The sequence below is a fragment of the Poromitra crassiceps genome (genome assembly GCF_964638095.1).
Source record: "Poromitra crassiceps genome assembly, chromosome: 30".
Lineage (NCBI taxonomy): Eukaryota > Metazoa > Chordata > Actinopteri > Beryciformes > Melamphaidae > Poromitra > Poromitra crassiceps.
Window position 1 is genome coordinate 15,751,087 of NC_139652.1, and position 16,612 is coordinate 15,767,698.

Sequence of the window (16,612 nt, forward strand, 5' to 3'; positions counted from 1 at the left end):
ATCAGCTTGATCCACATTATGCTGTCAAGTGTTGCTGGATCACTTTCTGTCCATTTATAAACGCGGGGGAGGTCGACAAAGCTTGTTTTCACAAGAGAGAGAGGGGGCGTGGCTTCCTTCACTGCTAAGATCAGCATTACTCGCCTGTCTCGCTAGATATATAATAGTGGTTTGCAGTAGAGGGGTGCAACGGGTCAGGAAGGACGACCCCCACGCAAATCTCGCGGGAACGGGCGGTAATCACGTTGGCGCGGACGAAGGGCCGTCAAAAAATTAAATAAAATATAAGACCCAGGAATGATGGAGCTCGCTGTCCATGGGATATCATATCCGGAAAATGATCAAATGAAACAGAATCGGTGCTTATCGAGTGAAAATGAGTGAAATCCTTTGAGAGGTTTGTAGAACACAAATCACCTGTCAGGATAACGGATGAAGCTACTTATCAGCACGTTCTCTCAGGAATGAAAGCATTGCAGTGCTGAGGAGAGACAAAGAGAATAAAAGCCTTTCTGTCTCACCTCCCCAGTCTGTCTCACCTCCCCAGGCCGTCAGAGAACTTTGACAACCTGAGCACGTCGGAGCGACAGGCCGTCCCGCAGACCAACCACGTCAACCACAAGAGCATGACCCCCGACCCCGAGAGCGCCAGGCCCATCGTGCACGAGGTTCTGCTGGAGCCCATCCACCTCCACGCAGAGGAGCGCTGCAGCTTCCACACAGACACAGCCGCCCTGTCGGACCTCCTCCCCGTGGGAGGCGCCGTCATGGAGATGGACACTCACGTCTCCCTCCCCTCCAACCCCCCGTCCTCCTCCTCCTTCCCCCAGCAGCAGGAGCCCACGTCGGCCTCGGCACCCGTCTCCCGGGTGCCGTCCCGCGCCCCGTCGAGAGCCGCCTCCACGCTGCCCCCCGGTGCCTGCACCAGAAACGGCCTGGTGTCCACGCCCAGCCCCATCCTGGAGCCCAACGGGATCGGGGCGGGGACGTACCAGAGGGCCCCGCCCGCAGAGAGCGCTCACAGGCAGGTGCAGAGGAGGAGCGCTCTGGAGCAGGTGGAGCACTGGGTCAAAGTGCAGAAGGCCGAATACAAAGGGTAGGTCGCTGGTCATACTGCACACAAAGAGATCAAAAATAAGAAGAAGAAAAATTATTCTACCAGTCAAGACTTTGGACACACATTTTTCTTTCATTTGAAAATGTTTCACATTTTAGAATAATAGTGCAATATAAAGGATGAAGAGGGAAGCGCACAATAATAGTAAAGACATCAAAATTCTGAAATAACACATGGAATTATGTCGTGACCAATAAGGTGATAAACAAATCAAAACTCTATGTATTTATTTATTTATTTATAGTAACCGCTGTTTGTCCTGATGGAAAGGCAGAGGCTTTGGAGAGAAATGCATACATAGGCATCAACTTTACTATATTTGTCTAAGTAACAAAATGTCAAGCAACAAATTTAAATGTATAAGCCTTTAGATCAAATAATGGAAAACGTAGTCCGTTCAATAAGGTGTGTCCAAACTTTGCACTGGTAGTGTATTGGACTGGTATTTATTTGAAAAGAAAGTATATATTAGTCTAGTAGATATTAGATGCTGTAAACATTTTATGTGGAAAAAGGAAGTTTCTTGAGTTTGAGTTTGAACTGGGTGTGAAGTGTGAACCATGCAGACACAATAGATTCCACCACAACAGGGCAGCCAAAGTAAACAGTCCTTGTAGTCTGGTAACGGTTAAGCAGGCTCCAATATTCATAAATCCAGTGGACAGCTCCCTCTAGTGGCGTCAGCCTGGGGATAAAACACACCAGTGAGTCAGTCCGATTTTCATGAGGCTCGTCTGGTCCTCACTGTGCAGAAGCAGAACTATACTTCTGAACTCCCACTCCAGTGGAAAAATAACAAGCTTGTTATAGTTATGAAATATTATGCACAAATTATAGTACGAGCCGAGGACTTTAACTATTTATATTGCACTTGTCAAAATGGTTCAAGGCACGACAGTTCAAAGCAGGAATAGTACAGTGATGAATCATATTTATTATGAGTGAACCTAATGATGCCTGGTGGGGAAATGTGTTGTTTTATGCTGCTATGTAGAGACTTCATGTGAAACCACGGCTCCTTAAGAACTCTGAGGAAGTGTTAGTATATAACTAAATTAAACAGTTAGCAGAGATCTATTTTGTTTCCAACATGCAGTGACAAGTATAAGAATCTCGAACAAGTTTGATTGATTGATTGATTGATTGATTGAAACGATTTATTTCGTTTCAATCAATCAATCAATCAAACTTGTTCGACATTCTTATACTTGTCACTGCATAAGTTTAGTCGTACAATATGCAAAACATTTACTTTTCATTGTCTTGGCTTGATTAAACATAATTTGAATTCATCCCCATCAATGAAATAATTTCCTGGTTTGAGTTTTATTCTTCTTCTCATTAATAGTGTCATAACTTTCATTAGTTATGTCGAATGAGAAATAGGCTTATTTTCCCTTCTTTGTTTTTTAATTCATCTTAAATTCAGTTGGGAAGTATTAAAATGGTCATAAAAGTCTTAAATTGGTCTTTCTGAAACCTGCAGATAGTGTTCATGGTGCAATAAAACACATCCTTATGTCTCCGTCCAGAGAGAACACCCTCCCCCGACGCACCCCCCCCACCCAGCCCAAGTTCACCTCGGCGGAGGCGTACCAGACGCTGCCAAAGACCCCCCGCCACAGCCCCCCTCCCGCCGCCCGCCTCGGGGAGTACAAGTACGCCCAGGACCGCCTCAGCCACTTCCAGCTGACGCCGGAGCAGAGCGGACCGGGCAACGGCACTGCCTGGCAGCTGTACGAGTGGCAGCAGCGCCACCAGTTCCGCCATGGCAGCCCCACCGCGCCACTCTACACGCCCGCCCCGGACTACCCCTTCGGCCCCCGGCCCCCCTCCACTGTGCCTCCCAGGTCCGAGGGGCCGCCCCGCTGCATCTCCGTGCCGCCGCCGTCGGCGGACGTCCCCCCGCCGGGGTCCAGCCGGGCCGGCTCGCCCATGCGGAGGCCGCACACGCCTGCGGAGCGCGTGACGGTCAGACCTGTAGGCGACAGGTCGGTGGTGGACATCCCCTTGGCCCTTTCTCCTCGCCGGACCAAATCTCAGCTGCTCAAGGTAAAACCTTGTCGGATCCAATCTAGTGCACAACTGTCCTTCAAAAGGCTTTCTGGTTACACTCACGTTTAAGGCAACTTTGTATGTTGGTGGCTCCAAATGGCAGCAAGAAGTAACTAGTCCTCACCACATGCCACGTGTCTAAATGTCAAATACAATAGTTCCTCATCCGGAAAAGGTGTCAGTCGTCCTGACAGAGCGGGGCGGCTGTTGGAACTGTGCTCTAGTGAACAGAATCATTGTTTTAGTGCCTTGGGGCACACAGGCAGACACAGCCTTAAGGCAAACAGTCTGTTAAATGAGCTCAACTGCCTCACAGCAAGCACAGATAGAGATACTGTATAGCCCCCAGGGCATGTGTTTCGCCCTCTAGTGGCCATCTGACAAAGTGCATCACCTCACTAACCTGACTGTAATGACTGACTGACTGTAATGACTGACTGACTGACCCGTATTTGGTTTGTGATGCCCTCGGCTGCGCTCTGATACAACATTTCAGCTTGTGCTTTGGAAATAGGTAGCTGCACGGTGTGACTTTCTATTGGGACATTACCATAATAAACCATGTTGTATCTCTATGGTTTGAAATGTTTAGCATTTTATAAATATGCATGTTTGATCCCTAAATCCAAGTAATGCATGTAAACTGTGTTTTCTGCAGGCTGCTACCATAGAGAGGCGGTCATTGCCTGCCTCTGGCTACATCACACACACAGTCAGCGCTCCCAGCTTGCACGGCAAAACGGTAAGTCCTGCCCTGCACACGAAAACCAAACCCTTCTTCCAATATATTGCGAACATAAACATTTAAACACCAATGCTGTTTGCTGTAGTGAGTGCAATAGAAATCATAATATAATACATTCAGGGTTTTTTTCCTCACTATTTGGAACTTGGACCAGAAACCTCTTTGAGGGGGACTTCACACCAAACGCGATTTGGAAATTTGCACGGTGGGATTACATACAAAGCAATGCACACGTGTGGGAAGACGCCATTTTGCCCCCGGGCGGCTGACAAGATTATCCGGGCGGCTGACAAGATATTCAAGATATTTGCCTCATTTGCTCATGTTTAAAATGTTCAACTTCAGCGTATAATTCGCGCGGTCAAATTCGAGCGAGGTTTGAACGCACCAACACATATTTTTTTTTCATGGGCATTAGCCATATATAAGAGAGAGTAGAGCACATCCGGCCAAAATTGCAGGTGCAGGACAAGGGGTCAAACAATGTAGAAAAAGAGTAGAGTCCGCACTCTGCTGAACAAGATGTCTCCCAGACGGATAGGTGACGTCTCGGTCTCACACGACCTTCTTCAGAAAAGACCTTCTGAAGAAGGTCGTGTGAGACCGAAACGTCAATCAATAAATATATCCGTCTGGGAGACATCTTGTTCAGCAGAGTGCGGACTCTACTCTTTTTCTTATTTCTTATATTAGCCATATATACCTTCCCAATAACTCAACTAGATATCTTTATTTTCTGATTTATTTTTTCTTCTTTCCCCCCTTTTGTCCTACTTCTGTTTTTAAGTGCATGTTGTCAGGTTGTCTTGTTTTTGTCCCAAGAAAAGTAGTTATTTTGCAAGATGACTAATGCGGACCCAAATAAACAAATAGTGGGAGATGGTGTTGCTAGCGGTTTGAAAGCCAGGCTACTGATGTGAACCGAGCGTGTCACCTGACCTGACCGAACGTCCCCTTGGTGCTTGTTGATGTGAAATATGGGTGTCCTGTGGTACCACACAGCCGGAGGAGCTCACTCTGCTCCTCATTCAGCTGCGCCGCCATCAGGCCAAGATGGCGTCCGCTCGCCACCACACGCTGGCTCACCTGCAGCGGCTCAACGGCCCCCAAGAGCACTACCACCTCCTCAGCCCCGCCTCCACTGCCAGCCCCCTCCTCAGCGCTGGCCCCTCCCCCCTGTCCCGCCTCGGACACGCCCTGGGCCCCTGCAGCACCCAGGTGGGGGCTCCGCAGCGAGGCATGCCTGCCCCACACTTCTCCAGGAGCTGGTACAGGTTGCCTCTAGGCAGAGTTAAGTTTAGTTCAAAATAGGGATAAATGCACTCAAATCAAATTATGTATTATATATTAGTATCAATCATTGTTATTATTTATTTAAAAAAAATACTGAACCCACTGACTCGTAAATTGGTTATATATATATATATATATATATATATATATATATATATATATATATATATATATATATATATATATATACACATACCGTACATACATATGTATGTATATATATGTATATATGTATATATATATATATATATATATATATATATATATATATATATATATATATTGAAAAATTAAAGGAACCACCGCAACACTGAAAATGACTTACTGATATTTATTTACGTTTCGCGTGCACCTTCATCAGGTTCACAGAAAATGCCATTGGCACCCACAGGTGAGTTAAATACATTAGACAGGGTCACATGACCAATTATCACAGTCGTCTTTTTTTAAAGATACAAGTTACAAAACAAGTTTTTCAAAAGAATGACATGTATTTACCAATATATCACAATTATGGCAGTTAATTTACATAGTATATCAAATATATTTTATGAAGATATTTAAGATTTTTCAAAGGGAAAAATACATTAAGAAAAGTAAAGAGTTAATATTCAGTTACAGAATGAGAACATATTTTTAAGACTAAGCACCTGCACTCCCTCTATCACTAAAGGGGGGGAAAAGTGTAATGGGACTTAGTGGCTCGTCTCTTCCTAGGCTCCAGATCACCTGTAGGAAGAGACAAATATTAATATAGATCACAAAAAACAACTAAAATCTTGCATTTCATTAAGGCCAAAGGGTTCAATGGTGTGTAATTCAAAAATCCAGAAAGCCTCTGGTCTCAGAAGTTGATTGATCAGATTGCCTCCTCTTGGGTTGGGCTGTATTTTTTCTATGCCAACAAACTTGAGGGAAGTGGCTGCACCGTGATTCTTTTCTTTATAGTGTCTGGCAATCCTCTCTTCACCATATATATATATATATATATATATATATATATATATATATATATATATATATACATATATATATATATATATATATATATATATATATATATATATATATGTATATATATATGTATATATACTGTACTTATACATATATATGTATATAATTGTGTGTTTGCTGCAAATAATTTAACACAACTATCATTATTAATTATTAAGTAACTATAAAATGTAAAATAAATTTTTTAATTGAATGTTCTTACATCACCACATCCTTTCCAATTTCACCAATTCAAACCCATTGGAATGAATATTTATGATATTAGAAATATAGCAGAATTCAAATATTGCATAAAGTGTCCCGTACCCAGTAAAAGGTATTCATTATCGCATCTTGAAAAGAGTTAAATCGGGTTTACACTGCCTTTAAATTAGGAACAGCTCAAACTAATGCAGTACCTTGAACCTGAAGTTTTCATGATGTAGCAATTTTACATGTAAAATGGATTTAGAATTTAAATTGCTCATATTCACCAAGTAGTGCTTCCCTAGAGATGCCTTCAGGCCAGACTCCCAGTTCCTCCAGTGGAGCTGCTCAGTGTAAGGTGGTGGTTATACTTGGCAGTTCCCAGGTTTGAACACATGTAATTGTGTAAACATGAAGTTGGGCGGTGTTGGAAAAAGAACCCTTCCCACCCTGGGTAAATAAAGATGAACAACTCAAGTATGCAGAAGTTAAAACAGCAGCTAGTGTGTTAGTGGCAACCTCTACCAAGCACTCCTGTGCTTCAGTGCTGTGATGTTGGGCATGGCTGATCTGTGGCTGCCATCATAGACCCATCCGCCTCTTTACATGTCTTTTCACGGCTGGTCGCTTTCCATAATCGTGCTTCTAGTGCTGCTGTCCATATAGCATGTTGTGCTGCTAGCTGGCGTCAGCAGAGCATGTTGTGCTGCTAGCTGGCGTCAGCAGAGCATGTTGTGCTGCTAGCTGGCGTCAGCGGAGCCATCCCATGCTAATTGGCTAACTGGCTAACTGGCTGGCTGTGGCTGTGTTGTTCAGTTCAGTTGTTCCATTGTCGAGCCTTCATGTTGCCACAGACTTTGTGGTTGTTTTTGGTTGGCTAATGTGAGGATTCAAAGCTGAACTCTGACTGGAAGATGGAGCCGGCCACTTCAAATGGATCCCGTCTTTTTGGTTTGGTGCAGAGAGGGAGACTAAACAGAGCTTTGTCCGTCTCCAAACAGAAGATACATGAATGTATTTATTTGATGGGTGAGTGTACTGTATGTGTTTGCGTGTGTGGTGTAGTGGCGCATGTGAGCACGTGCGCATGTCGGTTCCTTTGTGTGCTGACAGTGGGATCAAAGTCATACAAGTCTTAACTTGATTCAACGTGATGAATACGGAGTGAAGCTGGTTCAGTGACCTGTTCGATCCTCACTGACACAAATCTGGGAACCCAGAGTCTCATCAGTTTGACGACTAATAAGACTGGGACAGACGTATTTCAGTGGGTTCTTGTGTTGAGCAGATAATGTCCACCCCAAGACATGTCCACCCCAAGACATGTCCACCCCAAGACATGTCCACCCCAAGACATGTCCACCCCAAGACATGTCCACCCCAAGACATGTCCACCCCAAGACATGTCCACCCCAAGACATGTCCACCCCAAGACAATCAATCAGCTCCAACTCCGTTCTCGCGTCAATCCGACTGTAAACAATGACCGTGGCGTACGGAAGCAGAGGTCTTGGTGACACTGAGAACATCTCCGCTCAACACCGGAAACCCAGAGATATCATAGAGTCTTATTAGTCATCAGACTGAGAGACTCTGGGTGTCCAGATCGCACCGACACAAATCAATAATCCACACTCACCTGTTTCTTCCCCCTCTTCACCTTGTAGGCTGATGACACATACATGCAACTGAAGAAGGACTTGGAGTATCTGGACCTAAAGGTGAGACAGAGAGACAGAGAGACATAGAAATGGAGAGACTATTTATTGTATTTGTCCCCTCCTTTTTTACTTTTGTCTTTTTTTTACTTCTCTCCTCCTTAAAGGAACACTCTGCCCATTTTCAACCAGCTTTGTATCATTAGAACATCAGTAGTATATCAGAAAACTGTAAACTGTTTTGAAGTCTGTCATTTAATTTGACAGTTATTGAGTGTTAAAGTGTCGCTGCCATCATGACATCGATAAAAATAATTGTTATTTTAGACACACAATATATCAACAACAATATATCAACAACTAGCCAACAGATATCAAACCTGGTGGGCTTTATTGAAAGAGCATGACTCGAACATGACCGTTATATCAAACCGGTGTTTTATTGCCACACAACTAACGTTAGCTCATGTATTTACATAGGGGGGACACGCATGGGGGTACATTTGCTCGTAACACCCCGCAGAGACACCCGGAAGGCAGGTGTTTGTTGTCGTCGTCGTGACATCATGCTGATTCCTTGTATATAACCTACAGTACATCAGCAAATCAGACCATCAGCGAGAAGATTGGCTATTATACTCATTCTAAAATGCCTGTGCTCAGGTCGGTACACTACCTCATCGCTATGCATCCTGCAAAGAGCTGTTTAAAAAAAGAAAAATAGGAGCTCGCTTCACTCGCTTCCAAAGCAAATGCACACGCTAGTTATAATCTTTAGGACATGATGTGCTGGTGCTCATGGGAAATGCAGTCTTCATTATGACATTATGCGCTGGTGCTCATGGGAAATGCAGTCTTCATTATGACATTATGCGCTGGTGCTCATGGGAAATGCAGTCTTCATTATGACATTATGCGCTGGTGCTCATGGGAAATGCAGTCTTCATTATGACATTATGCGCTGGTGCTCATGGGAAATGCAGTCTTCATTCCGGGAAAACATTCCGTGGAAATTCCGAGGAAATCACGCTTTCCTCCACAGTGCCTCTTTATTCTGTGACTGAAAGTTTACATCCTGTAACCAAAGACTATCTGTGAGAAAATAAATCCACTTTGTAATCAAAAAATAGATCCGTAAGCAAAAACATAGATTTGAAAACAAAACTATCAACAATCCAATCAAAGAAAAATTTAAAAATAAAATAAAATAAATGTTTTTAGATTTTTCATTAATGTGAATTAAAAAAAGTTGCATGCAAACACAAACATTTTGTTCTCAACTCCAAAACATTTGTTTGCGAAACCATTACCTTTGCTTACAAAGCTCAATCCATTGATCCAGTATGAGACACCCTCCGCCTTGTCTCATACTGCATTGGATGTTGCCAAGCTATCACTCCGATCGACACTGGCCAATAGGGACGTGCGTTACTTCTTTCTGCTGTAGGTCCCGCCCTTATTGTAACAGAAAAAGTTTTGCAAAACTCAGGTTTTGCAAACAAAACTTTTCATTTCGCAAAAGACAAGTTGAGCTTTGTAAGCAAAGGTAATGGGTTCGCAAACAAATGTTTTGGAGTTGAGAACAAAATGTTTGTGTTTGCATGCAACTTTTTTTAATTCACATTAATGAAAAATTTAAAAACATTTTTTTTATTTTATTTTTAAATTTTTCTTTGATTGGATTGTTGATAGTTTTGTTTTCAAATCTATGTTTTTGCTTACGGATCTATTTTTTGATTACAAAGTGGATTTATTTTCTCACAGATACAGCCTTTGGTTACAGGATGTAAACTTTCAGTGACAGAATAAAGACACATATATCTCTCCATATCATAGCTGCTTAAAGTGTTTGTGTTCTGCTGTTCCTTCTCTGATTTGTAATGATATAAACAAATACACAGGATGTTACTGACTAACAACCACTTCTGGCCCACGTTGAACTTATTAGACCAGAGTGGAGAATGTCGCTGTCACATTGTGTCACAATGACACGTGAGGATGTACAGGCATCTTTGTGGGACAAAATCATTGCCAGTGAATCACAGTAGACTTGTTCCTCGCCAACTCCATTGTTAACTCTTGCGTGGTTTTGGAGGCAGCCTTTGAGCGACTGATGAAAGCAGCTGCCATTTTGTCTCTGTGTGGTTTTGACTCTAGATCAGAGCTCTAGAGCCCCTGAGCCTCTTTGTCTCTGTGTGGTTTTGACTCCAGATCAGAGCTCTAGAGCCCCTGATCCTCTTTGTCTCTGTGTGGTTTTGACTCCAGATCAGAGCTCTAGAGCCCCTGATCCTCTTTGTCTCTGTGTGGTTTTGACTCTAGATCAGAGCTCTAGAGCCCCTGATCCTCTTTGTCTCTGTGTGGTTTTGACTCCAGATCAGAGCTCTAGAGCCCCTGATCCTCTTTGTCTCTGTGTGGTTTTGACTCCAGATCAGAGCTCTAGAGCCCCTGATCCTCTTTGTCTCTGTGTGGTTTTGACTCTAGATCAGAGCTCTAGAGCCCCTGATCCTCTTTGTCTCTGTGTGGTTTTGACTCTAGATCAGAGCTCTAGAGCCCCTGATCCTCTTTGTCTCTGTGTGGTTTTGACTCCAGATCAGAGCTCTAGAGCCCCTGATCCTCTTTGTCTCTGTGTGGTTTTGACTCTAGATCAGAGCTCTAGAGCCCCTGATCCTCTTTGTCTCTGTGTGGTTTTGACTCCAGATCAGAGCTCTAGAGCCCCTGATCCTCTTTGTCTCTGTGTGGTTTTGACTCCAGATCAGAGCTCTAGAGCCCCTGATCCTCTTTGTCTCTGTGTGGTTTTGACTCCAGATCAGAGCTCTAGAGCCCCATATCCTCTTTGTCTCTGTGTGGTTTTGACTCTAGATCAGAGCTCTAGAGCCCCTGATCCTATTTGTCTCTGTGTGGTTTTGACTCCAGATCAGAGCTCTAGAGCCCCTGATCCTCTTTGTCTCTGTGTGGTTTTGACTCTAGATCAGAGCTCTAGAGCCCCTGATCCTATTTGTCTCTGTGTGGTTTTGACTCTAGATCAGAGCTCTAGAGCCCCTGATCCTCTTTGTCTCTGTGTGGTTTTGACTCTAGATCAGAGCTCTAGAGCCCCTGATCCTCTTTGTCTCTGTGTGGTTTTGACTCCAGATCAGAGCTCTAGAGCCCCTGATCCTCTTTGTCTCTGTGTGGTTTTGACTCCAGATCAGAGCTCTAGAGCCCCTGATCCTCTTTGTCTCTGTGTGGTTTTGACTCCAGATCAGAGCTCTAGAGCCCCTGATCCTCTTTGTCTCTGTGTGGTTTTGACTCCAGATCAGAGCTCTAGAGCCCCTGATCCTCTTTGTCTCTGTGTGGTTTTGACTCCAGATCAGAGCTCTAGAGCCCCTGATCCTCTTTGTCTCTGTGTGGTTTTGACTCCAGATCAGAGCTCTAGAGACCCTGATCCTCTTTGTTTCTGTGTGGTTTTGACTCCAGATCAGAGCTCTAGAGCCCCTGATCCTCTTTGTTTCTGTGTGGTTTTGACTCTAGATCAGAGCTCTAGAGCCCCTGATCCTCTTTGTTTCTGTGTGGTTTTGACTCTAGATCAGAGCTCTAGAGCCCCTGATCCTCGCAGTCCACACTTTACTACTGCACTGCACTGCTGGGCCTCTCAGGCCTCTGATGAACGTAAGCTCTGTGTGTGCGTGCGTGTGTGCGTGCGTGTGTGTGTGTGTGTGTGTGTGTGTGTGTGCGCGTGTGTGCGTGCGTGCGTGCGTGCGTGCGTGCGTGCGTGCGTGCGTGCGTGCGTGCGTTCGCACGCACGTGTGTGTGGGCGTGCATATATACGCAAGAGTAGTAGGGCCATTGTAGATCATATTTATTTTAGAGTGGGGTAATATTCAGAGAAAATCCCCAAATATGACCCCCCTCCCTCTGGCTTCGGTTAAAAAAGACGTCACCTCCAAATTTGACCCTCATACTCTTCTGTGAAATATCTTATGTGAATAAGATATATATATATACAGTATGTGTGTGTGTGTGTGTGTGTGTGTGTGTGTGTGTGTGTGTGTGTGTGTGTGTGTGTGTGTGTGTGTGTGTGTGCGTGTGCGGGTATTTGTGCTTGTGCATGTTTGTACTGTATTTAGAGTAGAAGTGTCACACGTCCGTGCCTGTGCTATAGAAAGACCATCCCATTGCTTATAGCATCGTGTTCATGGCTTGACTGGCATTGAACTGCTGATCTCCCACGTGACCTTTGACCCCCACCCCATGTGTTGATGCTGATGCTGATGCTGTTGCGTCGTGGTCGTGGTCGTGGTCGTGGTCGTGGGATGGCTCGGCAGTGCATGTGTTGTGGCTGTGGCCCGGTGGGATGGCTCGGCAGTGCATGTGTTGTGGCTGTGGCCCGGTGGTTGAAAAGCCAGCTGCTTCTACCATCGTCTCTGAAACACCACACCTCCTCGACAATACCACAGGGCTCTAACTGTGGCCTTTTTCTTTTCTAATCTATTATTTGCCCCTAGGAGCACATGTACTCCTAAACTGAACATTTTAGGAGCGCTACAAAATGAACTATGATATCAAATTGAAAATGCACGTCCTTACTTTTGCACATGAGCTCCCGCTTTTGTTTTATTGTATAAAGTAGCATGAATTTAATTTTTTGTAGGAGCGTATGGCAGCACCGTAGAACCCTGTCAGTACCTCAAAAAGCACCTGGACTCAATTCAGCGTGTGTTTCTAAATCATTTCCTCATACTTTAGTAATCCAAAAAAGTGTCCAGATTTGGGACTTTTCTCAAAGGAGGAGACATTTTGCATGTTGCCTCACAGATATGTGGAAACGTGCAGTGCAGGGCTTCTCCGTGTCCATAGGCATTGTGGTTTCCATGGCAACAGCTGATTCATATTGTCATGTGCGCCCCGGCTAAAGGAATGTGTCAATGGTAATTGATTGGCCTGGTGTTCGTTAGTAGTTTGGTGTTTCTGTATCTCCTTGTGTCGCAGCACCATTGTACCGTGGAGTAGGCCTGCTCCTTGTGCCGCTAAACTATCATCTGAAAATGTTCCATGTTCCAATTTCTAGGTAGTTGGAAGTCAGATTCTGAAGGAGATGGGGAAGCCTGTCAAGGTTGCAGAAAGCGATGTGGATGTAAGTACAGCCGGTAACGTCATCTCAAACTATTTGATGCATTAGATTAGATACACCCTCAAGTCTTCACATGTCCTCTTTCTGTCTTGTTGCTCTCCTGAAAAAATAAGTCCTGAAATTGTAGTTTTTTTACTTAGTGTAGTTACACTGATGATCATGGTTTTTTAGTTAGTGTAGTTACACTGATGATCATGGTCCCCATCAGGGGAAAGCGAGGGTTAATTAAAGGGATACACCACTTTTTTGGAAGTTTAGCTCATTTGCCACATCGCCCCCACATAACCAAGATACACCATGCCTTACCGGCACTGTCAGCTCAGTTCACAGTGAGCTACAGTCGTGAAGTTAGTAATTATCGCCATAGAATGGAGGCTAATGGTACAGCTGTTAAAAATCTGCCAAAACACACAAATCACCATGCCAAAATACATGTTGTGCTTCGGGTACTCACCACACGATGAAATATTAATCCAAAATGCACATAATCTGTCTTTTTGGAAGGAAAAGAGGTAGCCGGCACTACTTTCCAAACATGGCCGCCGACCTCTTTTCCTTCCAAAAAGACAGATTATGTGCATTTTGGATTAACATTTAATCGTGTGGTGAGTACCCGAAGCACACCATGTATTTTGGCACGGTGATTTGTGTGTTTTGGCATCTATGCCGATAATTACTAACTTCACGACTGTAGCTCACTGTGAACTGAGCGGACAGTGTGGGTAAGGCATGGTGTATCTTGGTTATGTGGGGGGGATGTGACAAATGAGCTAAACTTCCAAAAAAGTGGTGTATCCCTTTAAGGCAAAACAGTTGTTGATGCTGTGGAGAAAGTGTGGGAGTGTGTTTGAAGTCATCGCTCTTATCTTCAAGGCAAACACACCATGCAGAGAGAGAGTTGGCTCACATTGATATCCAAACTATTCTCCACAGCTTCTCAAAGACTCCTTATTTCTCTTATCCTTATATATCATAGTGTGACTGAGCTTCATACACAACTACAGGTAAACAATTTAGGAGAGCAATGTCGCCCATGAATATTTGACGAGACAACATTACCATGGAGAGATGAAAAATGAATTTGATGGAATGGCAAAAGTACCTTTGAATGTAAAAATGTATATGATAAACAGTTTGTTCACTTCAAGCTGCTCAGCCACAGCATTATTACGTGAATATTATTCTGTTTTTTTGTATTATCATTATTATTATTATTATTATGGTTGTTGTTTTTTCGATTTCCCCCCATTTTCTCCCAAATTGTACTTGGCCAATTCTTCCCTCTGCTGCCCCAGTCGCTCCTCCACCCTCTGCTGATCTGGGGAGAGCCGTAGTCTAGCACCATGCTTCCTCCGACACCCCCGGCAGGACGTAGCGCGTGGGAGGATCACGCTATTCCCACCAGTTCCCTTCCGCACTGAACAGGCGCCCCGAGCGACCAGAGGAGGCGCTAGTGCAGCGACCAGGACAATACCCTCAATCCGGCTTCCTCCCACAGACACAGCCAATCGTGCCTGTACGGACACCCGATCAAGCCGGAGATAGAGTAACATGAGGATGCGAACCTGCGACCCTCGTGTTGGTAGGCAGGGAATCTACCGCTACACTACCTGCTACACTACCTGGACGCCCCTTTCTGTTTTAGTTTTTTACCCTGGGAAGAGGAATTGCTCCAACCTTTGGCGTGGAGTCTTGTTGAGTTTAATTAGGGATTAATTAACGAGGAGAGAGAGGCGTGTGGGTAGCACCCACTCTGCATAAAGTGCCCACTCACAATAATTATATCTGCTAATGAGACAGGGGAGGTGGGGGACAGTCACTATGTGTATGTTACAAACTCACACACATATGCACTCACACTCTCTCTCTCTCTCTCTCTCTCTCTCTCTCTCTCGCGCTCGCTCTCTGTCTGTCTCTCTCTCTCTCTCTCTCTCGCGCTCGCTCTCTGTCTGTCTCTCTCTCTCTCTCTCTCTCACACACACACTGTTCATTTTGAAATGACTCAAAATTAACAGTTACAAATCAAAGTTTTACCACATGGCTCAAGAAATGTGATCAAAACACGGCTCAGTGGATTGACTTTATTTAATTTATCTCCATGTGTCTCCTGCAAAGTGCAGCGTGCCCCAGGAGCTGCAGGAGAGCCAATAGAGAGCCAAAGTGAAACGTCACTTCCTGCTTTCTCCCTGTACCAGCGCTGCGAAAAATATGAATGGCGGTGCCACGAGCTTCCACAAGCTATGTCGTTTTTATACTAAACTAACCCCTACGTTTCAGTTTGACGACAAACTGCGACTTTCTTGACATGCAAAGTTACGTTTTAAATGGACTAAATGAGCGTTGGCACCCCGTGGCACAATTCAAACGGGATCAAAAAAGTAACGTTATTCTCCGTCCACCGCCATTCATATTTTTCTTTTCATTCATATTTAATTCACACTTTTTAATAAGAAAGCAGGAAGTGACGTTTCACTTTGGCTCTCTATACATGAACGCTTGCAGTTCCTACAGCGCCCTCTGTCTCAGTCTGCTCAGCTCTCTGTCTCCCCCTGCAGGTGAAGCTGAGTCGGCTGTGTGAGCAGGATAAGACCCTGAAGGAGCTGGAGGCGCGGATCAGCTCCCTGAAGGAGGACAAGGTAACACTCTGCTACATTATTAACCAGCCTCAGTCATTCTGTTTCATCTGTGGGGGGAAACATTGGAAATTTAGTCGAGACTTCATTGCAAGGCCAATTTTATGCACAGTTTACCCTGGAGAAACACAAATACGGACTCCGGTTTGGGTAAGGGGACGTTCAGAAATCCACCGTAGAAGAGCCAGAAAGACCAATTCCTCCACCAACAGTAGCCTCAATAGACCAGAATGCAATGCAACAGTAGCCTCAATAGACCAGAATGCAATGCAACAGTAGCCTCAATAGACCAGAATGCAAGGCAACAGTAGCCTCAATAGACCAGAATGCAATGCAACAGTAGCCTCTATAGAGAGCCGCAGGGATGACGTATTTTTGTAGGCAGAATGCGGAAGTCCCGAACTTCCTGGTTCTACACTGTTTCTGTCTATGGGATTTTTGAATGGGTTTTTGCCGCGATGCTTCAAATACGGTCTCTGGGCAACGCAAGATTAATCAAACGCGAACCAGAGTTCCATCGGATAATCTTCACACATGAGGACCACTTTCATGAGTTTTGAAGCGTAAATGCGAGCCCTAGAAGTAAAATGCTCGAGCTAAGCTAATCCAGAACTACACACTGTCGCATAGGCTTCCACGTCACGTCAGCGCTCAACCTGGACTGTTGTTGATGTGTGCACTGATTACCCCGGGCTGAACGGGGCTGAACCAGGTGAGGGAAAGAGAATTTCCATGTTCGCCCTTTGAAGTGGTGACGTTATTGACGTATATATCCCCATCGACTCAAAAGTGTAGTCTCATTTA

At 44.6% G+C, this 16,612-nt stretch overlaps 1 protein-coding gene across 1 annotated transcript in view; it reads left to right on the plus strand.

Annotated features, from left to right (window-relative positions):
- The window catches only part of LOC310800427 (pleckstrin homology domain-containing family A member 7-like), a gene marked incomplete at its 5' end in the record, with an annotated part of 57,576 nt that overhangs the window by 18,635 nt on the left and 22,329 nt on the right, over positions 1-16,612 (plus strand). The window contains 6 exons of the mRNA XM_083663025.1: positions 548-1,096; positions 2,650-3,169; positions 3,831-3,914; positions 8,078-8,131; positions 13,113-13,178; positions 15,731-15,811. Coding sequence (XP_083519151.1) covers positions 548-1,096; positions 2,650-3,169; positions 3,831-3,914; positions 8,078-8,131; positions 13,113-13,178; positions 15,731-15,811 — 1,354 coding nt within the window. The remainder of the gene's footprint in view (positions 1-547; positions 1,097-2,649; positions 3,170-3,830; positions 3,915-8,077; positions 8,132-13,112; positions 13,179-15,730; positions 15,812-16,612) is intronic.